Here is a 24995-nt window from a genome sequence, read left to right on the forward strand (position 1 = left end):
TAATGTGGTTTCACGAGGTCGTCCCTTCCCACTTTTCAAGAAAAATCCCCATTCAGCTAAGAAGCAGCAGTAATTAGTAAGGAACGTGAAGAGAAAAAGGGATGAGGATTAGCGAAGAGAGAGGAGAAGATGAGAATTCCCAAATGTTAAATAGGGACATCTTGGCTTAACTAGGCTAGGGAGCCTGTGAACAGGAACAGCCTTGGTGCATCTCAGCATAGTAACAGAAACAGAGAGGAGGCCAGACTGAAATAAATGTGAAGTACAAAGTTGTCATGACACAACTCTGAAATTAGGGGGATGAAGAAAACAGAATTACGTGGTTGTGGTGGCAAATGCTCCCCCAGATTTCCCTTGGTTTGGCCAGAGAGAAAAAGACTGATTGCATAACCTATCTAAACCAATGTATTTGCATAATTAACCTTAATTTTCCCACAGAATTAATCTCCCACCCATTATTTGAACTGCCATTCTCAGTTCCACAATGGCTGGGACAAAGACTGCTTTTTAGAATTAGAGAACAACGGAATGATTTGGGTTGGAAGGGATCTTAAAGCCCATCTCATTCCATCCCTCTGCCATTGGCAGGGACACCTTCCATTATCCCAGGTTGCTCCAAGCTCGATCCAACCTGGCCTTGGACACTTCCAGGGATGAGGAGTCCACAGCCTCTCTGGGCAACTTGCTCTGAGATCTTTTGATTTCAAAAGCTCTGATTCCTCCTTTTCTTGTGCCAGTATTTAACAGCTGAATCAGACAATCCCAAAATCCAGGGTCATATTTAACACCAAGGAAGATGCCCAGAAATCTAAGCAGTGCAATAGGGAGAGGCTGATCTAGTTGATAACTCTTCTACTTCTAGGGACTTTTTGGTTAGATTTCACATTTTCCTCATTCTGTCCCACTTACCTTATTGTATGCTTGGTGAATCACACAAAGGCAGTGGGAATGATAAGCAGAACAAACCACATAGCTGTAAAACCTGAAAATCAATATGGTTAGCACCTGGAATTTTCTTAATTATTGCATTTACTCCAACTGGGAGAAACAGGCAAGATTAGGGATAGGGTCTCATCTTGCCCCTCTGCCCAGAGGCAGGAATTTTTCCATGTTTCTCCATTGCTCCCAGGATCCAACCAACTACAGACTGACCACAGTCGAATAACCAGGGACTACTGATGTGTGGTCTCTGGAGTAGTTTGCAAAACTCCTCCTTCCCTTCCTTCATCTCATTCCACTTTTCCTTCTCACCATAGTGTGCACTACAGATTTCGACAGACTCCAGCTGGAATCAAGAGCCCTTGTGCAAAGTCTTGAGCATATGCACAGCAAGACACAATTTCTATTTCATCAGCTAATGATGATGGGGAAGGGGGAGAAGAAAATCTCTTCAGACTGATCTAAAAGCACTAGTTAAGCTGTGAAGAAATGTTCTATTTGCCCATTTTTTTTATTCCTTTGAAATTGTGAAAAAAACTCAGCATTTAAATATTTACATTTTTTTCTCTGCTTTTTTCCAGTCGAAGTGATTTGCTGAATTCACGGAAAATCTCAGAGAAGAATCTGAAAATGGCTCCATTTAAAAAACGGGCTTTTGGTTGAACAGTTTTTTTTTTACATTCCTTACAAATATTTGAAAATTTGTTTACAAAAGCTTAAGTGATTAAACAATCTGTTTACACTGTCTTTGTATAAATTTCTCACATGATACACAGGTATAGATTTGTCTTGCAGCATATTTAGTATGTCTTCTAACAGAAAAGGGTCTCTTTGGAATAGAACAACAAACTGAAAGACCAACTAAGTGCTCTGGGTGGTGGAGTGAAGTCTTTAATAAAATGGCATACCTGTGACTGGCAGTGTCCCTGATGAGGAAAGGAAAGAGGACAGACAAGTCAAACCTAGGAAGAGAGAGAAAGTATTGATTCTTGTATCAATTTGCTCTTCTGATGAAGAGCACCAGAGCAGTGATGAGGACAGTCAGACAAAGAGCCAGCTCATTCCAGCACCAAAGCAGTTCCAAGGGTAGAGTCTGACAGCTCTCCCTCTGCACAGAACATTTAAAAATTGCTATGTTTGTTTCTTGGCCATCAACAGATCTTTCCAGCCTGGATACCAACATATCTGCTGACCTGATACTTGTTAATGGTGGGCATGAAGTGAACTGGAATGGGATCCATCTAAGATCTTTACTTCCTGTAAGAGTGGAAGGATGACTTTCAAGGTGCCAAGCTAGTACTTGGAAACATGGTTTCAACCAGGACCTGTTTTTTCCCAAAAAATGTAAGCTAAAACTTCCCTGGTCCAAGCAATTAATTTAATTTCTCTCTTATCCTGAAAAGGAAGCTCTGAACTTGCCCCTGTATGGGGCAAGATTTTTTAACAAGACATCCTGTAATTGTGGTTTCTTGATAAATTTTTTGTGCTGAACGCTGAAGGAGAACTGAAAGTTCTAGCTTCATTGCAGACATCAGATCATAACAAATACAAAGGCAACTCTTTAGGGGAATAAATATTTGGTGCTCTGTTTGCAAGGACCTGACCTTGCTGAGGTTTCAGAGCATTTTGCAGGAAACTGGATTTACTGTTTCGTTGAATCAAAGGCCGAGAGGGCTTCTTTTGTTATCCAGTCCCATGTTTTTCACAATCCAAATTTAAAAATTTTTAAATATTTGTAATTTTAAAATATATGCAATTTCAATAGGCTGTATTATTTTCTAGGACTGGTTTGTGGATGGGCTATATCTATTATAGCAAGAAATTCTTTTATCCTGATAGCACTAAGTGAAATTTTCAATGGTGTCATGATGGAAGAGGAAAGACCAGACAGCAAATTGTGTCTTCTGTACCAGGAACACTCTGAACCAGGCACCACAGAGAAACAGATCTATGAAACAGGGGAGAAAGTACTGGGCTGATGCTGAAACAGTGTGTGCAGTGGTCTGGTATGGTCACAAAGGCTGGAATGACAAAACAGGCTGAATTTCTCACTGACAGACGTTCATTTTACAACTATCAAAGCCACAGCGAACTTTCACAAAGCAGAAAATTGTACATTTTCCTGGAAATGTGTGGAGTTTCTCCCGTGAGTAGGGACACCTATTTCATGGTTACTTCCCAAGGGATTAAGTGAAGGAATCTGTCTGTGTACATTATCATCATTTCAGTGGTAAGTTACATTTGACTCCTAATCAATACTATTTCTTTTGTTGGCTTTAATATAGGTATCTTGATACAGTTTTATATTGTCTGCTAGTGGCTATTTTAGTTTTATGCTGTGTAGTAAGTAATTCTGATGAAAGCCTTTTGTCTGCTACCGCCTGTTCATTTGTCTTAATAAACAATTCCTTTTTATATAAATACATCTGATTTGCCATCAATAGAACTTGCAGGACAGAGTGATTCCTTAAATTTAAACTGTTGACAAAATCTGAGGCTAAGGAAGGATTTGCCTTCATTTCAACCCCTTTCTGTGAAGGTGTTTAAATACACAAGGGAGGTCTTTCTTCCCCTCAGTGGCAGAGCTTCTTTAGTAAACTTTTTTGAAACTCCCATGACAGCTGGGGGGGTCTGAAGCCCACATGAGCAGGTCAGGACATTGCTGTGGTGTAATCACAACCATCTTACCTGGCCCAATGGTCTGTGGTGGCCACTGGTTGCTGTCATTGGTGCATCTCATATCAAGGGGGGTCCAGAAGGTTTTGCCATTCACCTCCTTGCACGTCCTGCTGCCAAAGGTGGGAGGTCTCTTATCATAACCTGTCTGGCATTTGAAATGTAAGACTTGTCCCACGTAATGCTGTTGGGGCAGCCTTATGGAGGCGTGTGGAATAGTCTTGGGAGGACCACAGAAATCTGTGGGAGCACAAGGCAGCACATGGTTAAAGCAGACAGATTTTGCATACTGCTTCTCTTCTTGAAAACCCTGTGTTCTTAGAAAGTATAGACAAGCAGGATATAGCAAGTCTTTATAATTCTTGGTTAGGATATAAAATACTTATTTGCTTATACCATATAACCTTATTCAGCCAAGATATTACAGAAATAGTTCCTTTCCCTCTGTCTGCAAAATAATTAAATATTATTCACCATTTTTACACTACTCCCATGGAAATCAGCAGGAAAAGTATTGAATGAGCTCCTATTTACCTTTTTGTTTGGACTTTGAAAGGTCTTCTGGCTTCTGGGGTGCAGGGCTCCTTGGTTCTCTTTCTGGCTTCTGTGTAAGTTCTAACTCCATCATGGGATCCATTGACGACAAATCTTTCTTATCTGGGGAGAAGTTACATTTGTTGAGTTACAGCAGGACAAATATCAGAACAAAGTGTCAGAGCACCCAAGCTTCTAGAGGTTGGATAAAACTGTTTCAAGTTCTAACTTAGAAAAATAAGCACAAAAGGTCTTTTGTTAATGCCCAGATTCGTTTTACACCAAGTAACACGTAGAGGAGAAACACCTTTATGTATAGAAAAAAAAAAAAAAAACAATACTCACTCACCAAAGCATTTAAATGGCTGGTATTTCCAAACAGCACCCTGCTGTTCAATCTTACACTGAATTCCTCGGTATGCACTAGCCTTTCTGTCATAGCCAGGGTCACAATCATAGTACAGTTTGGTCTGCGGTGGATACCTCTCAGCAGTAACATCAGCAAATTCAGTCGGTGGAAGACGTGGGCACACACCTACAAATAGAAAGCCTGAGAATCAGGACACCAGGAAAGCCTGGAATTTTACTTTATGGATCAAGGACTGCCCCGTTCTCAATACCAGACATGTCCAGCAGATGGACAACATGAGACACTATCAACATTTCCTTAATGAAGCTTTACACAATCGTTTTGGAGAGCAGCTACCCTGAGCAGAGTGTGCAGGCCTCAGTCTATGGAGTGAGGCACAACAGGCAAAAGTGAGCAATTAAAAGTTGCAATCATCTATAAGCAAAGATTGGGAATGAGCATAGACTCTCAGTTCTGTGTGAGGACACCAAAGAGCAGCTTACTGTGAAATAAGTTTGCAAAACTAAATATAACTTGTCCCAAAACAAGGACATGAAGTGTTGTGACATCAGCAAATAATATCTAAATATACTTCTCAATCAGTTGGAATTAATTAAGTTAGATCATTTCAGTGCACTTGAAAAGCCTGCTCAAGCTGAGCTGCGGACCCAGAGATTGATAAAGGCACTACTTAAGTATTATTTAAGGCCTAAAAGCTGTGAAATTAAAGGATCAAATAGTCTGGTTGCACCAGGCCTGGCACTCTGGATCTTTGGGTGCATGATCCGTGGCCCTTTATGCTTATGCACAACAGTAACAGCTCTCGGGAGTGAAATTTCTTAGCCATCATATCCTCACACTTTCTGCAGCAATAATCAATGCAGCCCTAGCAACCAGCAGGAATAACTGCCAAAGGCCCTCAAGTCCCTGACAGCTGTTCATCATTTGGTGTCTGCCCTTGACTCCCAAAGTGATTTCTCCTTGAAAGACCAACAGCAACTCAACCTGTGACTCCCAGCCTCAGTCCTGCAATGCGCTTTACTTTCATTTCCTCACTTTGATATTTTCTGCCCTTTTTGCTTTACAATGTCTTGCTGTTTAGTAAGTCACAGAGTTTGAAGAAGGCAACAACGAAAGGTAAGTGAGCAGCTTAACAGCTGATCTGCATAGGGGTTGTTTTAATCCCCTTGTACCTCTGTGTTATCAAAGGATTCACCTTGTAAACTACATCAGACTGTGGCTTTGAGAGAACCGACTGCACCCGAAATAGTTAACCACATGGTTTACCACAGACTGTCAGGGTGATTAAAATTAAAGAGTTATCAGATCAGCAGCAAGTTGAGATCATGTACTCTCACTTTCCCTGAAAGCTAAAAGCTTGTTTCCCTCAAGACTTCAAAAGCCTCTTTGAAGCAGATTGCAGATCTGAATCTCAGCATAAGGCATTCAAACCTACAACTCATTAGTCTCTTCTTAAGAAAACCCACAACATTTAACCCACTCATCATAAAGGGCAAACAGTCTTTTAATTGATGATCAGATGTTGGGTTCTTCTGAAATTGCACACATCAGACAGGGATTGTGCAGAAATGGTGTACTTGGGAGATGTGAACATCCACATTGCAGCTGGATCACACACAGCCTTTCTTGAATCCAGGCTTTTAATTTCATCCAGGTTGCTTAAGTTCTTGTCTTCTCGACTCTAAAGAAATGCAGTATCTTCTTTGACCTTTAAAATCATATTCCTTTCTCTGATCCAGAAAGAATTTTGGAAGAGGAATTTCCCAGGTCTTGTGATCTTGTGCCTGCCTCCCTTTGACTTTTAACTGCTTCATCGTCACATAAAATATTTTGCTCCCATTTTCAAGAACCTTCCCCTTTGCAACCATCATAACCTTTTAAAGCACTGGCTTCTCCTCCCATACTTCTCACCAATGTGTTTGATCAAAGTCATCAACTTTTGGGTTTATTGTTGTACCAATCCTCACACAGGGAGGAGCCATGAATGAATATGGATATTGCAAAATATCCTTTGCCATGATTGCTCTTAATTGTCTCAAAATATCTTATATATCTTCAGAAGTGCTTCTCTTTTCTTATTTTTTGTGGTTTTTCTTACTCTTTGTGGTTTTTACTCCTCTTTCTAGAAAAAGTAGGCACTCAGCATGTAACTCATGCACCCTCCTGCCAGGCAGTTTTAGGGAGTGAAAAGGTCCTCCCTGAGTCTCCTTTTCTCCAGGCTGAGCTCCCCCAGATCCCTCAGCCTCTCCTCATCAGACCTGTGCTCCAGACCCTTCCCCAGCTCCACTGCCCTTCTTTGGACCTGTTCCAGCACCTTCATGTCTTCCTTCGGTTTCATGTCATGGCACCTCCTGGAATAATTTGGGAAGACTGCAGAGAGGATGCAGACCTGGTGAGGTCTGAACCATACTGACCTCTGGAGTGAATTGAGCCTAAAACTTTATTCCATCTTTGTGCCCAAGTAAACTACATGGTTTGCCCCTAAAAAATCAACATCCTTGCTGTGTGAGTGGCAAAATAGCCACGGGATTGGAAGAATCCAGGGAGTAGGGAATGGCAGGGTAGATTTTTTCCTTCACATGATTTCTGAATTTTTTACATTTTTAGGAAAGATTAGCTTTGTTTTTTGGGGTTTTTTGTTGTTTTGCACCTTGTTGGTAATTAGCCTATTAACTTGTTTGAGTTGGCGTGATACGAAAATGTCAATCTTTTAAAAGGCCAGCACAGCTGGGCATAACCTGCCTGACCTAGCATAGACTGTGGTGCCCTAGTTTTGCACAGCCCAGCTTTCCCTGGATTCTGCATCCCTCCACAGCTGCTCCAGTGTTGCACTCCTGCTATTACTGGTTTGAAATACTGCCCTCACATTACCTTGAGATGTCTTGATGTGTTGTGTGCCACTATTTCCTTCTCTTGCTGTCCTGATGTCCACTGTTCTCTCATTCCTTCATTCACAAAATTCATCAGCCCCTACCAATGATTCTCACTTCCCACACCTCAGAAGTGTCCTGGGACTCCATTTCTCTGCACTTAGAGGTAGTAAATGGCCAAACAGAGAGGCTGGTATAATTGTGTTCACAGGGATTTAGCCTTCCTCTCATTTGCAGAATTATGAGAACACTTAGCTCTCCTAAAGCTGATGGGAATTACTGTTTCTCTCCATATTCGTGGATTTTTGGTGCCTACAACAGTTGTGGAAATTCTGGAGGTGGTTTCAATTATTATGATGGAGTGGATGGAGATAAACCCTTGGAATTAGAAGGAGACTTGTGTATTGAGGCAATAGACAGCCATGAAACATAACAATGAAAAAATAGTTATTGGTTCTACTGGAGCGCTCCCTAAATTAAGTTTGAAAAGTTTTTTGAGACCTGCAAGCCTTGTCATCTGAGCCAACAGATAGATGTGAGCTGGAGTGTCTGATGCCATTTGAGATGTCTCAGGACATCTGGGATTCCCAAATGAGCTGTCAGATATCACACAGGAGATACCGGAGGGAAAGAAACCCAGCATCTAAATCAGCATCAGTTCTTTCAGATTTCTTCCCTCACGTTTCCCATTCACACAGCCACAAAACTGCTCTTGGTAGGTGTGCTGGCACTACCAGGCTTCATGAAACCCTCCCTCCTGTTTCTCTTCCACATCTGAGTTGGCAGAGCAGTGATAGATGAGGCTTTAAAACAACACCTTTAGGCCACAAGAAGTGAGTGGGGAAAATTCTTAACAGGTATTTTTAGTGCTAGGTAAAACACAGACAGTGAATCATGGCACGACCTAAAATCAGAACTTCCCCTGTCACGTGCCTGTGTGTCACCAGCACTGACATTAATCTGATGTCGAGTTAAAGCAGAAAGGTACAAAAATAGGATGATTTTCCCCTTAGTACAGAGGTAGTAGGATGGGATTGGTAGGAAACTGAAGTTCTGGGCAGAAGCAGTGGAAGAAACCAGGCAGTGCATACACCTGCCCAGTTCAGAGATGAAGAGCACCTCTCCCCAGAGACACCAACAAATCAAACCGAGCCAAAATGGAGATATTTCCCCAGCTGTGCCTGAAAAGCTAAATCAGCCCTGGGGATTTATGTGCTGTGTGAAACTGGGCTCTCTAAATGGTGCAGTCTCATGAAGATGAAACTGATACAGGCAAAGCGAAGGAATTGGTACTGACAACAGGACTGAAATGGTAATGAACTTTTTCTAACTTCAAAACTTATTCCCAAAGGATCCTTTAAAAAGCAAGCCTCAGCTCTGTAGGATTCTTTCCCTCATTAATGACATTTATTACTTATGTGAATTTTTAAGATGGGAATAGATCCCAGATGTGGGGTTGGGGTACAGACCCCAACTTAACTGTAATTTGCCTGTGAGATTATAATTAACCATACCTTTGATTATAGAGAGATTATCTTAAAAAATAATTTGAGTAATAGTGATCCTGCAGTGTAAGTGGCAGAAATGCAGTGCAGATAAAATGACCAGGCACAAGTTTTAATACAAACAGCAATGGAGGAGAGACCAGCCTTAGGGCGATGAAGGTGGGTTTGAATATTCCCAGCAGTACAGAAGAAGAATGTCCTGTTCTAAGGATCTGGCAGTTCAGTCTCTGCTGAGTTTGCTGTACCAGATGTCTCTGTTCAAAAAACAATGTAAAATAAAATGGAATATGAACTGTCAGGAGCTCTAGGACCACAGAAAACTGGGTTTTGGAGAAATGCACTTCTCTTACCTCTTGGCTTAATCCCGCTGATCAGCTGTTTGCCATTGACCTAGGCAGTGGAATCTAATGCAAAAAAATTCCATATACAGCAAGGCTAGAGCAGGTTGCACAGTGGACTAAGCTTTCTCATGTTAAGCATAATTTAGCCTTCTTAGCTCCTTCTGTGAGAAGTGGAGCTGGGCAAACCTATCTAGAGCACAGCAGATGCCTAATTTACCTTCTCCAAAGCAAAGTTTTGAAGTGCTTCTTTCTTTTTATCAGCTGCAGTGGTGGAAGAACGTTCTTACATGCTCACATTGATAATCAGAGTGGTTTGCCTGATGTATTGATAGATCTCACACCTGCCTTAGCAGAGAGGCTGGGCTGAGGACTTGAACTCAAAATGTGCACTTGGAAGAGGGAACCTTAGCAAAGAAGGGAGAGGAAAACTAGCCTGGGCACAGTGTGCTGCATAGAAAGTGCATTAAGTAAAGAATAGGGAACACTTTTTTTTTTGTTTCTGAGTGTTTATAACATCCTTGGTTCCGTGGTAAAGCCGCAGAGCTCAGACTCTCTACATGCAATCATGGCATGTGGTTTTGTAGCAGAACACAGAGCCAAGTTTTGAGAATATCATACATGAAAGCCTTGTTTTGGTGTGTGACACTTTTGCTTAAACAGACAAGCTCAGTAACACACGTCTTTGATATTTTCATCTAAAAAGAAACAAAAATTGTATTTTTAAACAACAGCAGAGATACAGATTCTTTCCTTTGTCTGGAATTTTCTCAGTCTTGCCTTTTGTAGGGCTGAAAGGGCAGCAGAGAATATCCTCTCCAAAAATAATTGAACGGTCTGACAAGTGTGTGTCCCAGTCTTGGGAAAGTGAAAAAAAAAAAAAAAGGTCTAGTGGGGAAATTTTGATTTCAAATATTCCCTAAGGATCCATCTCACCTGACTTAGGGACTTAGCATGGCCATGGAGCTTTGCCCTGGAGATCTCAAAAGTGAAATGGAAATTTTCTGCACATTAACATGATTTTTCTGATGTCATGCATGAAGTGTTTTTCCACATAGAGAGGGTTATATATTCTTTATGTGAAGGTTCACACTTCACAAATCAAGAACATGAAGAAAAAGCAGCAGATGACAGAGTGCTGCTCCCCTGGCAGGGCTGAGGAACAGGGAGTCAAATGGGGAAAGTCATGGAAGGACTTTGGAAATGTGAGTTTTTGGGGAAGCATTGGAGGAGATGGAGCAAAGACTCAGTGAGCCACGTTGTTCCAAAATTCAGGACCAAGGTCAGGGAATGGAATCTGTTGGTAGAAAATATCCAGAAGCTGGGCTCTGAAGATAGCATTAATACAACAGGGAGAACACGGCAGACAAAATTGAGCACTGAGCAGGTAGGGAGACCAAAATAACAACACTCTGAAGGCAACAGTGGGCAAAGTCAAAAGCAGTGGCTTTCTAGAATTACATAGAGTGGATTCTTTTCTTCAATAAAAGGAAAAAAAGACATAGCATCTCACCTCTGATGAGGTGGAAAGACAATTCCTCTAGCTGAAGAAGCAGGTACTGCAAGATCTCTGTCTGTAATATCTGCTTTTCCTCAGTAGGATCACAGTTTTAAAACATTTTTTTAACATTTTTTAAATTGTAGCTGCATATTGAGCCCTTTGTTGCTGAAGGCCACTGTAGCTGAAAAGGTTTATAAAGGTATTTGCTCTCTAGTTGACGTTATAAGAATCACTTGTCTGTGTTTCACAACTTTAATGTATTCTGCATTGCATTTCAAATCCGTGGGAGCCAGCACTAATTTGCAAGTATAATGGGAAAGAAATTCCTCTCATTTACATGACTGAGATCTGGTACCCATCTTGTGTGAATGAAATTCACTTGAATGAATTTCTTTCTTTTGTGAGTTTTAATCCTTTCCAGGTTTAAGTTGCAAATTTGTTCAGTGTATCCCTGTATGATGAACAGCAAGATGGAAAGGTTGTAGGAGCACAGACCATCTTTTACCTTGTGTTTGACCCTCACTTCAGGCTTCACCCATGCCTGCATCTTCTAGGCACTGCTGCTGTGCAGAATAAAGGAGATAAATGTGATGCTCTTCACAGGAAAACCAGCATTTCTCTTCTTTTTAGCACTAAGGTGTAGTTTAATTTTTATTAAATGACTGATCATCCCATGCCTTAACTTTCCCAGTCCCCTGGGACTTTTCTCTCTCAAAACACTTTGAGAACTATCAGTGAAACAATTCTGTAAAACAAATGTGTTTTATTTCCTTCTCCCTCTATTATATTTATTCCTAATAGTGCATTTTGACAAACACCATCTAGGGCTGGATGTATTTACAAAACTGAACTTGCAGCGCTGGAACAAGCTAAAAATACTAAGGCAAAATAATAAAAAAAGCACTGTATGTGCTGAGGCCTGGTTGTTTTTTGACCCGTTTTACCCAGCCCCTTTCCCTTTGCTTTGCCCATGTCTATTCCCAGGTCTCCTTGTTGATCCCCCTAAGGAATTAAATCAACAGGTCTTACAGCCACAATGCTTTAAGTGTCTTCATGATTAAAAGCCCCTAAATTGGCAAAAGGTGATGTTTCTACCTTAGCATATTATTTGCAGGGAGAAATTACAAATATATATGTATATAAATATTATGTTTAAACATTGGGAGAGACATAGAAAATAAGTACAGGAAGCTGAGGAAATAAGAGCTTAGTGATACAGTGGAGAATGCAATCCTGTGCATTAATTCATTCAGTGGTGAATAAAATTACATGAAATAGCATAAATGCAACTGCTCTGACACCCCTCGATTTTTTTTCCAAAAAACACAAAGGTTTCTGATAAACGAGACATGCCAGAAAGAAATTTCACAACATGTTCCAGGCAGAGTAATACAGAAAGTGTGTTTTGGAGAACCTGACTCATCCCAGAACTGATCCCACTGACACATCTCTGGCTGAGCAGCTCGTGGTGCTGCTCCTGCACACAGCACCAAACACTTCCCGTGGGCTCTGGCACCTCATCTGGCAGTGAAAGGAGAAAGTGCAGCATTTACTGGCAAAATAATGAGGATAAAATCACCTGGGGCTTCAACATTCATGAAGGTCCTTCCTGCATTAATCAGTTCAGTCATTAGCAACACACTCTTCCCTTGAGATGGCCAGCCCTGAGGAAAATTGCCAGCCCTGCTAAGGATGATCCATCAGCAGTTACAGTACCAGCATATCTGAGAGCCTGCCTTAGGCTGTGTCTGTTCATACCTCTCAGCCTGGACATCATCATCAGACACAGAAAGAAATATCACATTTATGGAGCACTGAGAATGGAAGGGGTTTTTTTTCCCTGCCTTTGAACAAAGCAGTTTAAATTTAAATACACTAATGCATCACCAGACCATTTCTCAATGCACACACTTGTCATGATAAATAAGCCAAATCTAAGCAGTGTCACCATTTATAAATGTGTAAAATAGTGCTGAATTGGATTAGCTGTCTCCATTCACAGCTTCTAGGCACTGCTGATTGAGAGGTATAGCTGAAAAAATACTTCATATCTACAGTACCTATAGCAAATTTGGATTTGCTTTTAACTAACAGCATTGCCATCAATTTTATCTACTGGCATTTCAGTGTCTATTTTTGTTTCCTAAACTTACAAGCAAAATGGAAAAAAAGAAACTCAAAGGGCTGCCTCAGGCTGCTTTGATCTGCCCACTGTTCCAGTGATGGGTTGGAGGATACATACATTAGTCAGACAAAAAGTATTCTCTAAAGCTCTGGATTTTCTGCAGTTGGCAGTTTGTGGGCACAGAACTCATTTCTCTCATTTCCTTAGAATAATAAATTCCTTAAGCTCCTTAGCATCTTTCCTTTGCTGAAAGAAGTCAGGATGTTGTGAACACCCTCTAACAACCACCAAAAGACCCAAATCATTTCTTCCCTCCCCAAAAGGCAAAAAGAGTCTTTTACCTGGCCTGTTCCCCTCAATGAATCCAAACAAGAGCCACATCAAAAGCCACTTGAGCTCCATGAGACTTGTCCACATCTTTTCTCCGTACCTCGAGGATGGTGAAGTTTCTCAGAAGCGATGAGCTGTTGCCAGCCAAGACAAGGAACTGATTACTGCCTGATGAGGCTGTCTGGGAGCATCACCCACGTGTGCAGCGAGGGCTTTGGTCAGCAAATCATCGTTTTGCTGGCTCCACAGGAAAGAACAAAGGCTGCTTTCTGTTCAGGTATTAGTCTGTTATCCAGGAAACCAAACTCAATGCTCGGTGTGGCGGAGCATGCCAGCGTGTATAGGAAGTGGTTTGACACATCAGAGCTCCTGGCTCCAGAGCTCTTTCACATTTCACTACAGCTGAGGTCAGTAGAAGCAGGAAGACTTTAATAGGTTTGTTCAGGCACTCAGCTCTAAATCTGTGGCTGGACAGGTATTAGAGAGGGAGCAGGGCTGTGGAATAGATGTCTGGTGCGTGACAGTGGATTTCAGGCAACATCTGTGGGCTCTACCTGCAAAGATAAGGTTCCATGGCTTATCCTTTTGGGTTTCAGAGATCTTCTGTTAGTGATGATAAAGCCATACTGCATTTGGTTTTGATGGAAGCATATGTGCAGTTTCTCTGAAAAACAGCTGAGCTTCTGAAGGATGGACAGCTTGATAAAAAAAAATAAAAACCCAAAAACAAACAAAAAAAACCATGAGGGTGAGGCTGCCAGGTTTGGAAAAGGTTTCCCTTGCTCCTCAATTGACTGGGTGTGACATGCTTCAGTGAAATTTTTGCAAATGCCAGTGGAAAACTGGAAATTACCAAGGAAGTATCTCACTTTATCCAGTTTTTCTTTAGCCATTTCCACAAAAATTATTTCCTGTTAGTAAATAGAGAATTAGTTGGGAGACACTATAGAAAAAAAAAAAAAAACAGATTTAAACTATCTGTGGTATTCTATCATGATTATTACATGCTGGGCATTTATTTCTCCTTTATAAATCCTCAATGAATTAAATCTTCTTAACAGGCAAGCTAAGGAATAGATGTGATACATTTTTAACTGCTGCTATGGCTGCATCCATCAGTCTGCCACCTTTCTCCAGATAAATCTCCCTTTGCTCTTTCCATGAGAGATTTTGTGCAGCTTTGTGATGCAGGTGACAAATCCTCCTGCAGGGTTTGCCAGGAGATTACTTCTGAAATCCAAATGCAACAGGGCATGGAGAACAAGTAAGACTTCTGAAGCAACTGCTGTGGGTAAAATGTTCTGCTCACCCCAGGGCTGCTTCACGCTCCACAGTATTTACTGCCTTTGCTTCAGTATCAAATCATCTTCCACATTTAACAGTGTAATAGGAAAAGCTCATGCCAAAGCCATCTGAAGGACTTAGAGAGTTTCACTCCTGAAAAACTGTCTGAAAGTCTTAGAATCCAATTCTTCGCCTTTTTCCAAGATGCCTGGAGATATGTAACTGCCTGAACCCTGCAGTCATTTGGACTGCTAAAACATATTTATTGTGTTGCCTGGAAAGAAATCCCAAACTTTTTATCTTTTCCTTACTCAGCACAGGGTCTGTTCTTTTCAGGTAAACGGATTTACTTGCCAACATCTGCTTCAATTTCTTGCTTGGTCTAACTATTTAATTCCACAGCTATTTTAATAATGGACACAATGAGGGATGTTTTCTGCAGTCTTCCAGCTCAATCTTTCATGCAGCCATTTGTTTTCAGGTAGCAAACCTCAGCACAGGTGAGTAACAGCCACTAAGGTTTTATCAGAAAAGGTGAGTTTTTATCCAGGAATAAATGGGAAGTCCAGTCAGTTGTACTGGAATGAATGGTGGCTTCAGGTGGCTCATTGCTACAAACACAGATTGCATGAGAAAGACATGTAACTCAGCATTTACACGTCTTAAAGGTCAGAAAAAACGGTTGTGGTTTGTGAGAGGAATTAGCCAGATCAGATTTGGGAAATAGGTTAGTTTGCTGAATGATTCTACAAAAAAATACCACAACAAAAACCACTGCAGATTCTGCAAAGAACAGACCCAAAGCAGAGCAAGGTAGAGAAGGGGAGAGTGAGAGCAGGGAGACCCAGCAAGGGGGAAAGGCACCCAAGCACAGATAAAAACTGGGGTTTATGAGAAAAAAAACATAACTAGCATTATAATTTAGATGATCAACATGAGATGTTAGCAACGGAATTAGGTGTGGAAATGAAGGAAGGGAGGTGCTGTGAAAACTTGTTGGGTATCTGGGAAGTGGTGGGGGAAAAAACAAGAAAAAAGGCATCTTGAGAATTAAGGAAGATGGAGGAGGAAAAGAAGGTGCTGGGATATCTGTTGCTCCCTGACTTTCCTCCACTGATCAGCAGAGTTTTGCTGCTCAGATAAGTCCTCTGTTTCAGCAGAGAGCTGGGAGGAAAAGAGCCTGTCATGTAGCTCAGGCCACCACAAACAAGATTATAAAGATTACTTTTATTCAATATCACAAGATCACTAGTACAGAAATGGAGTTGCCATGGAGTAAACCACAAACACAGCTACTGCCTTCTTAGGTCTAGATTTAACAAGGGCTTTCTGAAATCCTGCAAGTGCTTTTAAAACTCTGCACAAACTCATTTGGTCTGGAAGAATGTCCTTTCCTTAAACTGGTCTCTCAGCCAGCTTGAAGAAAAGGCAACACTGTGATCTTACTGGAGCCCTTCCCAGTTTAAAGCTGTAATCATCCATGAAGCTCACAGAAATAAGCAAGCTTTGTGTTTTATTCAGCTTTTCTACTGTGAATCACTCTTACACAGGTCCTGTATTCAAGGGAATAACATTTCATATGGACCTTCCCAGGGAGGCTGTAGGGGTGGCTCTAGCAGCAACCTAAACTCTGTTAATCAGCATATTGCTTATGCATCCTTAAAATTACAGTAATGGTGGTTGTGAACTCACATTGTGCACCCACAAGGGCCCTTCCCAACCTCCACAGCAGCATCCAGCTCTGTTGCAGGGCAGAGGTTTGGGGAAGCCCGAGTTATACCAGGCTCAAAATTATCATGAGAAGATTTACATCCAACCTAATTATCTATAAAGGTCAAACAGGTTTTAAACATTTTTTGTTTCCCATTAAAGTGAGATGGAGTTGACACGAGGCACACAAATTTCACACCTTAAATGGAACATCTTTACCATGTCCATACAGGGTTCAACTCAAGAGAGAGCTGTGTGGTCACAGTTGTCCCTGAGAGTTTCCCCCTGAGTCAGTGGAGAGTCAACAAGGACATCTAGAATGTGAATCATCTCTTCTGGACATCTACATCCACCAGATGAGTCTCTCTTATCTTCTCTCCTTCTCTCCCTTCCATCTGCACACAACTGTTAAACCAGCACAGCAGGTCCTTTAGGTAGCCCCAGCTGGATGAGACAAATCCATCCTGAAAATCCATACTGAGTTTGAAAATAGAATTTAATTTGATTGTTTAGTGACTGAGAACAGTCTTTTCTGCCAAACATTCTGGATATGGTTCATCATGGCTCATGTTAACTATTCCTTTCTTTGATGCTGAGTTGTGACATAAATATGTAAGGAACATGAAAAACTCTTGGATATGTTTAGTTTCCATGTAGTGAGTACTGCCACAATGTTCTTTACACACCAATGCCTAGACTGGGTTCCTCAATACTTCCCCATGCAAATACAGCTGAATAGTACAGATAACTTCCTTCTTATTCTTATTTGCACTCATCATTCCCTTGGCCTGAGCAAAAAAAAAAGAAAAAAAAAATTGAGGAACTGGTAAATTAAGTGTATTATTGCATGGTCATATTTGCTCCTTCTCTTCTTTTCATTGCCAGGAAGTTATAGTGAATCAAGTCTATTTAATCCTGTAAAGTGCACAAGTGCACCCTGCAGTGAGCTTTTTACCCAAGATACCATTTCTTAGCTCGATTTCAGTATGAAATTTTTATATTATCTGTAAAGTTACAGAAATATAACCTAGATGAATTATGAGGTGGGTATGAAATTTACTGGAAAACCCCTGAAAAGAAAGTGCCCTTAAAATGGTTCAAAACTGTGTAAAATGGAAGGTCATATTGAGAGGCACTGATTAACTACCAGAAGAGAAGGATGCACTGAAAGGTGGTGCCCAGGTGAGTCTTTGGTTATTCAGTCTTTCCAGCAGTCCCCTGGATGATGAAGACCAGCTGGCATTGTCACACATGAAAAACTTAAATCTAACTCTGAACTGTACTGCACATGGAAAGAAATCCCTTGTTTTGTGCTGTGACAGTGAAGCCAGGGACAGGATGCTGCCCCTACTTGTGGGCACTGCACGCTGAGAAAAGCATGGAGCAGCAATGGAAATGAAAAAAGGGTCTAGAAAACCTTTTCCAAAAGAAAGGACCAAATAACTTGAAGCTGTCTGAGGAATGATGATGGAGAAGGGGACGAGGTAAGAGCCTTAGCAGTGGTAGTGATGGAGCTCATCTAGGCATGGACTAGATGAGCCCTCAAATCTCCTTCCAGCACTGGAGTCTGGGGACTATTTAAATAAGGCACATCCCTTTTATTAGAGGCATCTAAAATCAAGAGAGATGAATGTGAGCACGTTTCAATGCTCAGTTTAGCACATCCCACTACTGCCATTCCACCTTTGGCCCTTAAATTGCCAAGTGAACTTCCCATGGTTGAAGATCACCATCAGAAATCTTTGTGCTGCATGTCAGAAGGCACCTTTCTGCATCTTCTTTACCTTCATGGGCTGGGTAGATGCTTCTGTTTAGGAAAGCAGAGCTCAGGGCCTTCCTTTAGCTCAGTAAAAGCACAGCTAATCTTGTCTGCAAGAATTTTGTTGAGTCAGCTCTGAATTTACCACCTCATAGGAAGCTGATGTAGATGTTCCAAGAACTGGGGCTAAATTCTCTGCCACAGAAATTAAATTTCATTTCAGATCCTAGACCCTAATGTAATGCCTTACCCTGGGAGTGAAAAAACCTTTCTGAACTGGATGGATTTTGAGGATTACTTCTAGAAATGCAAAAAATTAGAAGTTCTAAATGCAAATAGTAGTGGGAACTATTTAGAGAAGTTCTTCAGCTCGAGTAATACTTGGAAGATTTCTAGATCTAACCACTAACCAAGAAAAGTTGGTGTTGAAGTGTGAAAATTGGTTGGTACTCAGGAAACAAGTACAGAGTGAGAAAATCAAAAGCTGTGTAGAAAGCTCAGAATGCATTTTGCTTCAGCCAGGCTAAAGAAACAGAAAATAATAGGAATTTTTCTTACTTGAGCAGAAATTATTAAAGCTGACCCTTCTATTCAGTGCAGAATAAGGGTTCATGCCTTGTTTCATTGCTTCTAATGAGGCTCAGGACTTTGTCCAACATCTTTGTGATGAATCCAAAATCCTCTTCTTACAGAATTAAGTGCAATCCTTCCAATTATTGCCAGAGTAACTCAGGCTGAGATTTGATACAGAAGTCAGACCTGATGATTTGGGACAGAATTTCAAAACCATGATTTCCTGTGGCTGCTGTAGGATTTTCTCAGTAGGGCATTTTTTCTAATGCATGTTCAGTGGTTCTCAAATACTCCAGTGACACCAGTATTCAAGCAGTTGTAGATGAGGCAAACTAAAATGGGATAATTATGAATTAATGAGGGAGCACTGATGCTCAGCAGAACTGGACATTTGAAGACAGAAAATTATAGGTGAGATATTAAATAAATAGCTCACTGGTGGGTACCCTTTCCATTGGGTTGGGTTAGATCTACATGGCCTGTTTTGGTGCAGTTAACCTAAAACCATTTCCATTGACTGAGCATTATTTGTGCAGTGGAGAAGGGTGGGGTTGGGATTCTGGGACCTTCAGATTTTTAAATCGTACAATTATAGTCACATAATGGTTGGGGTTGGAAGGGACCTTAAAGATCATCCAGTTTCAACCTCCCCGTTGTGGGTAGTTATTGTAAAATGCAGGCAAACCCAATGGGAAGAAATGCTGATGCCTGACTCCAGTTCAGAAGGTTGAATGATTTCTTTATTATAACTATGCTATAATACATTAATATACTATTTAAAGGAAGATACTAAAACTACAAACCTACTTTTCTAACTATCAAATCTAACTCACAACTTGTGACCCTGTTCTCCAGAGTCCAGACACAGGTGGATTGGATTGGCCACCAGGCTCAAACAATCCTCACCAGAATCCAATCAAGCAATCACCCCAGGTAGACAATTCTCCAAACACATTCCACATGGGAAGAACAAGGAGCAGAAATAGAAATTGTTTTCTCTTTCTTCTCTCTGTGCTCCTCTATGAAAAATCCTGAGACAGAGAAATGTGCTTACCACAGGTAGTGCCTCCTTCCACTATCCCAGGCTGCTCCAAGCCCTGTCCAACCTGGCCTTGAACACTTCCAGGGATGGAGAGTCAACAGTCTCTCTGGGAAACCTGTTCCAATGCCTCACCACCTTCACAGTAAAGAAATTCTTCCTAATATCTAATCCAGCTCTACTGTCCTTTGGCTTAAGGCCATTTCCCTTTGTCCTATCACTCCATGCCCTTGTGAGAAGTGCCTCTCCAGCCCTCTTGTGAGCCTCCTTTAGATACTGGAATGCTGCTCTAAGGTCTCCCTGACCATGAGATGATGGATGTTTGAGGTGCGAAGCTCTGAGTAACTTGACAGGCCTGTGGGGGATTCCAGGGCACTTTGTGTCTTTCTCCTGAGGAGCTCAACTGCTGAGACAAGATGAGAAAAGAATTTTGGATCAACAAGGTGGTTTTCACATTTTCTCAGTCAATGAGATGTTGGTGTAGACACAGACTTTTGAGTTAGTCACCCGTCTGCTGTCACAGTGAAAGGAGAGGAGAAGCAGCAGCTCCGATGACCTATTTCTGATGTCTGCATTGGGGTGAAATGAGCTCCACTGTGATGCTGAGAAGCTGCACTGGCTGTGAACACCCAAATGCTGCAGATGTCACATTTGGTTTGAGGATACCCACCAAACCTCCCACCTGGCATTCAACTGCCACGAACAAACTCTGCCTGCTATAATTAGCACCAGACATTGTCCTGTGTTGCCTTGGTGTCCATAACAATCTCCCAGTGCTTAGAGACCTTGCTTAGAGACCCTGTCACCAACCTCACCATCTTTCTGACTCTTGTGCACAGGTTATAAATACTGGAGCACAGCAGGTTTGGGGCTGGATTCTAGACAGTTTCACTCTTGAAGGTAATGCAATTAAAGGTGAAAGCAATGGACTGCAGCTGGCAAATCTGTAGTATGGAAAAGTCCAAGATGTCCACATGAGTCCAAACACCTGTTTTGTTCAAGGCCTCTGATGGTCAGTGCCTCTCTGCTGTTGGGAGGAAAAGGAAAGAAGGTGACCTAGACAGGATCAAGCTGACTGTAAAGCATGCAGTGAAATATAGGAGTTATTTCCATAAAGCTTATCATATTTCATGCCCTGGAGCTGTTCTTCCAAGAAAGGAGCAGTTATTTGTCAGGCTGTTCAACACAAGTACCCTTACCCTGAGGAAGTTCTCCTCTGACCCTAAGGAATTCAACTGTCCACATTTTACAGCCAGACCTTATTTCATCACCTGCATCCATCCAACTGAGGGAACTGCCTGGTGGTTGCCTTTGGAGGTTGCAGAGGAATCATTCATGTGGGCCAAACAGCCTCAAGCTTTCTCCCAGAGATCAGGACAAAGCTCATTGTAACTTAAGCACATTCAGTGCTGAAAAGGGGTCCTCACCCCAACATGCTGAGCTCAGACAGTGAGTGCAATTAGCTTAGAATCTGATTGTATTTACCAACTGCATAAAATATGCAAATTTTGCTGGAGGTCACCTTCATCCAGCAGAATTCCATCATATGTGGGATGGTCTTGTGCTTTGAAAGGGTACAGTGACACTGCAGGCAGGAAATCAGATAAAAAACCCAATATGTGGGATCTTTTATATCTCTTCTGGGTGCATACTTACTCTCTTCTCTATTGATACCTCTGATTATTACAGTTCAGCCCTTCTAAAGTCCTGTCTATTTTGATCCCTGCATGATGATAACCAGGGACAACCCTATACAGTCCTCTGAAGAAAGCATTAAACAATCTTATAATTTTAGGCTCTGTCTTCAGGTGGATGGTCTGAACTCCTAAATTTCTTTGTTTCTACTCCCAGAGATCAACATTCCCTCATCTTGAGTTTGACTTGCAACTTACTTTTAATATAGGGGATTATTAAATAAGTCTTTGAAAGTGAGAATATTTTGGGTAGAGTTTCACATGTCCCCATGTCACACAGGCTGATGTCACTTATGTTGAAGGAACAAAGAGAGGACAATTTCCAGGGCCGATTTACTTCCTATCAGCCAGACTGCCCCTCGCTCAGATGCCCTCATGACCATCTTCATTATATCTATCACCTGCATGATACAAAGAATAGCACTCAAAAAAACACATCTCATTAGCCGTTTTCATGGTGAGCAAGTGGAAAAGCTGAATATGTGATGTGACTAATAAAAGTCAGACACTGAGCCTCCTCCATTTGGAGTGTTTGTGTCAGGTCATTTAAAATTAGAAGTGGAAAGTACTCCAGACACTCTGCCAGATATGTGCAGCTTAGACTATAAAAGAATAGATGAAAGATAATATAAAAAAATAAATCATAACAGAATTATACTATCTACCTGCTTGGCTGTTCATCAAGGTGATTACATCTGTATCATCTCTCTTTAGTGGTATCAAGAAAATTAAAAAACTAAATATTTCCACAAAGACAGTAACTGCACCCATTTTGATGCAACTGGATTTGCATTGCTGAGGCATCTCAAATGTCCATGCACAGCCAAACCTCGGCTTCTCACACTCCCCAAAAAGTGACATTGTCTGAGCAGAGCTGCTGGCATTCACTGATTGTCACAGGCATTGCTGTGAGTTCCCCATGGTGGCACAGCCTGGCTCTGCCCTTGGAATGCTCCATTCTGGCAATATCCAGCTCCAGTGTGGGGATTTGAAATGAGAAATCATAACCAACAAATGGGAATTTCCAATTCATGGGAAACCAGAGGAGCTAAGAGAGGGAGAGCTTCATGAGAAGGACCATCTTCCAAAGGCAACAAGCATCAGAAGGAACCCAGAGGAGATAGCTTAGAGCACCTCGTCCTAATTTGGGCTCCTCCACTAACTCCAAATGTGGACTGGGGAAGTCACTTCCTTGCCTTTCCCCTTGCCCAACACCTGTAAACTCTTGATTACAATAAATTCTTGATAAAAACCTTCATGTTAACTGCAGAGATATCTCTATGTCCTCCTGCCTGATGCCATGTGCAGTCTTTGAGCTAAGACAGAACTCTGTCTCAGAATCACAGAATCATTTGGGTTGGAACGGACCTTAGAGATAACTTTGTTCCACCCCCCTACCATGGGCAGGGACACCTTCCACTATCCCAGGTTGCTCCGAGCCCCATCCAACCTGGCCTTGAACATTTCCAGGGATGGGGCAGCCACAGCTTCTCTGGGCAACCTTTGCCAGAGCTCACTACATACACAGCAAAGAATTTCTTCCTGATACCCAATCTAACGCTGTCCTCTGTCAGGTTAAAGCCATCCCCCCTTGTCCTGTCACTCCATGCCCTCATACAAAGTCCCTTTCCAGCTCTCTTGGAGACTGCTTAAGTACTGGAAGGTGTCTGAAGTTCACCCCAGACCCTTCTCTTTTCCAGGCTGAAGGATCATTGAAAATATCTCCTCCTAATTTTGAAGAACTAGAAAAAAAAAAACAGAGCAGAAATTTAGTCAAAATATTTCTGCCTTACATTTAAAAAGAAAGAGAGAAAACTTCATATGTTTTTGCTTCAGGAAGCTCTCTGCACCAACGGAGAAAAAAGTCCCTTTCTAAAATAACAAGAAATTCATTAGCACTGCTTGTACTTTTTTAAGGTCACCATTACAGATATTTTTGATAACACATCCTTTTACGTACATGTGGTCTGGTCTGATGGTGGAGATAATGCCATTTACCTGAAGAGTAGGTTTGGGGTAGGACTTATTTTTTATGTCTTCCTTGTATGTGAGGAACAGAAAGATGGACAATGCTCACACTTGGCCATTGCTCGTTTATGATTAAGGCATTGGAATGAGTGTAGAAAGAAAAACAAGGCACGTGGTGAACACTGTCAGGTTGAAAAAGATGAAAGCCCAGCATTCCATTTCCATCATTTGCCTTCCATGATACAGTGATCTGATCCATGTTGGGATCAGATCACCAAGGACTTTGGAGTCCTCTATCTCTGGCTACATTGCTTTTGTTTTTTTAAGAAATAGAAGAGTTGACAGGCTGGGCTACATTACCTATCAGGGTAGTTCACTAGCAGGCCTTTTTCAATAATCAGGATAATATTTCTGAAGGAAGAGGCAAGAAGTCCTGCCCAGAAAAATGCAGAATAATCAGCCTTTTTGCCTAATCTTGTTTTAACTTCCAGTCATTAGGTTGTTTTATAACATAGAAAAGTTTTTCTGTGTTGAATGAGATACACGCTCAGAATAAACACACAGCTCTTTGTTTCTTACCCGAGCAGTGTCTTGTGAATTGTAGAGTTATCAAAAATTGCATGTCAAACAATTATGTATTTTCATAAAATTAAAACTATGACCAAAAATATGTCCTAGGATAGAAAGTGGAATATGGAAAGCATCCCAGTAAATTAGGAAAGGGCTATTCCAAGGATTGTGTTCTAGAGATGACTGATCACATGGCCACAGCCTGTGCTTGAAAACATATTGGGCATCTCCGTTTTAGAAAGATAAAAATTGATGAAATTAATTATATTCTAATTGTATAAGACAACATCCCTGTGTCCATATATCCATATATATGGTCCTCTTGTAAGAGATGGAAAGTGTATCTTCTAAACAGTAGGAAAATGCTGCTTGGGGTTTGATGAAGTTCCAAATCCTAAACCAGAGTCGTATCCCTTAGACCAGACTGGTTAGGGACGAGGATGTTCCAGTGTTCCTGTCTCTGTTGGCATCACACACCTCTATGGCAAAAGAACATTTGGAAGGGTTGGCATGCAAGTCCTCTACAACTACCCTAAACCAGCATTTCTTCATTCAACAGATTCTGAACATCTGTCTTAGCTTCAAAAATTCACCTGGAATATCAATGCCACTGGACATGCTTCAGGGCCAAGGATGCTGCACTTGATCCTCATGGGAAGAAATCCACAGAAAAAGACGGACAAGACCACGTCCCAGCACAAAATTCTGCATGGAAAAGAGGCTGAATTTCTGTTTAAAAGCTGGGGATCCCTAATGGAGGAGGAGAACTCCTTTTGACATTTTCCCAGTGGTCAGAGCACTTGGAAAGTAAATCCAGAGCAAGTCTGGATGCTAAATTTTGTCCTTCATCTCTCTGGAGAAGTACAGCAAGTAACAAAGCCATAGAAATAATCACAGATTCATCAAACGGTTCAGATTGGAAACAAGGCTGGTAATGAGATCCCATCTGGATTTATTCACTTGGCCTTGCAAACCTCCAAGGATGGAGATGGCCCAACCTCTCTGGGCAATCTGTTACTATCCATGAGCATCTCAGTGCCCCATTAATATGCTTCTAACACCAAAGAGTTCTGTTTATACCAAGAATAGTTCTGTTTATACCAAGAACAGTTCTGTTTATACCAAGCCACTACAACAGGACGTCAGAAAATTCTCTTTGAACTTCAAGTTCTTGGACTCAGCTGTTTTGGGCTGAAAACAGTAGTTCATG

General features: G+C 41.4%; 2 protein-coding genes across 3 annotated transcripts in view; one reads left to right on the forward strand and one right to left on the reverse strand.

Moving 5' to 3' along the window:
- LOC137473606 (endonuclease domain-containing 1 protein-like) overlaps nt 1–22966 on the forward strand; it is a 38794-nt gene extending 15828 nt beyond the window's left edge. The window contains exon 4 of the transcript XR_010998892.1: nt 22638–22966. The gene's annotated coding sequence lies outside the window, so the exon portion shown is untranslated. The remainder of the gene's footprint in view (nt 1–22637) is intronic.
- IL2RA (interleukin 2 receptor subunit alpha) overlaps nt 1–24995 on the reverse strand; it is a 30653-nt gene that overhangs the window by 1403 nt on the left and 4255 nt on the right. Inside the window, exons 2-7 of one of the 2 annotated variants that reach the window (XM_068189409.1) lie at nt 13200–13886; nt 4499–4684; nt 4150–4272; nt 3628–3855; nt 1848–1901; nt 910–973 (exon numbers count right to left, since the gene is read on the reverse strand). In XM_068189409.1, the coding sequence (XP_068045510.1) occupies nt 930–973; nt 1848–1901; nt 3628–3855; nt 4150–4272; nt 4499–4684; nt 13200–13275 (711 nt within the window). In that variant the 5' untranslated portion in view covers nt 13276–13886 and the 3' untranslated portion in view covers nt 910–929. Of the gene's footprint in view, nt 1–909; nt 983–1847; nt 1902–3627; nt 3856–4149; nt 4273–4498; nt 4685–13199; nt 13887–24995 lie in introns of both variants that reach the window. The other variant, XM_068189408.1, reaches the window with a different exon arrangement.

This window comes from Anomalospiza imberbis, chromosome 5, assembly GCF_031753505.1.
Source record: "Anomalospiza imberbis isolate Cuckoo-Finch-1a 21T00152 chromosome 5, ASM3175350v1, whole genome shotgun sequence".
Lineage (NCBI taxonomy): Eukaryota > Metazoa > Chordata > Aves > Passeriformes > Viduidae > Anomalospiza > Anomalospiza imberbis.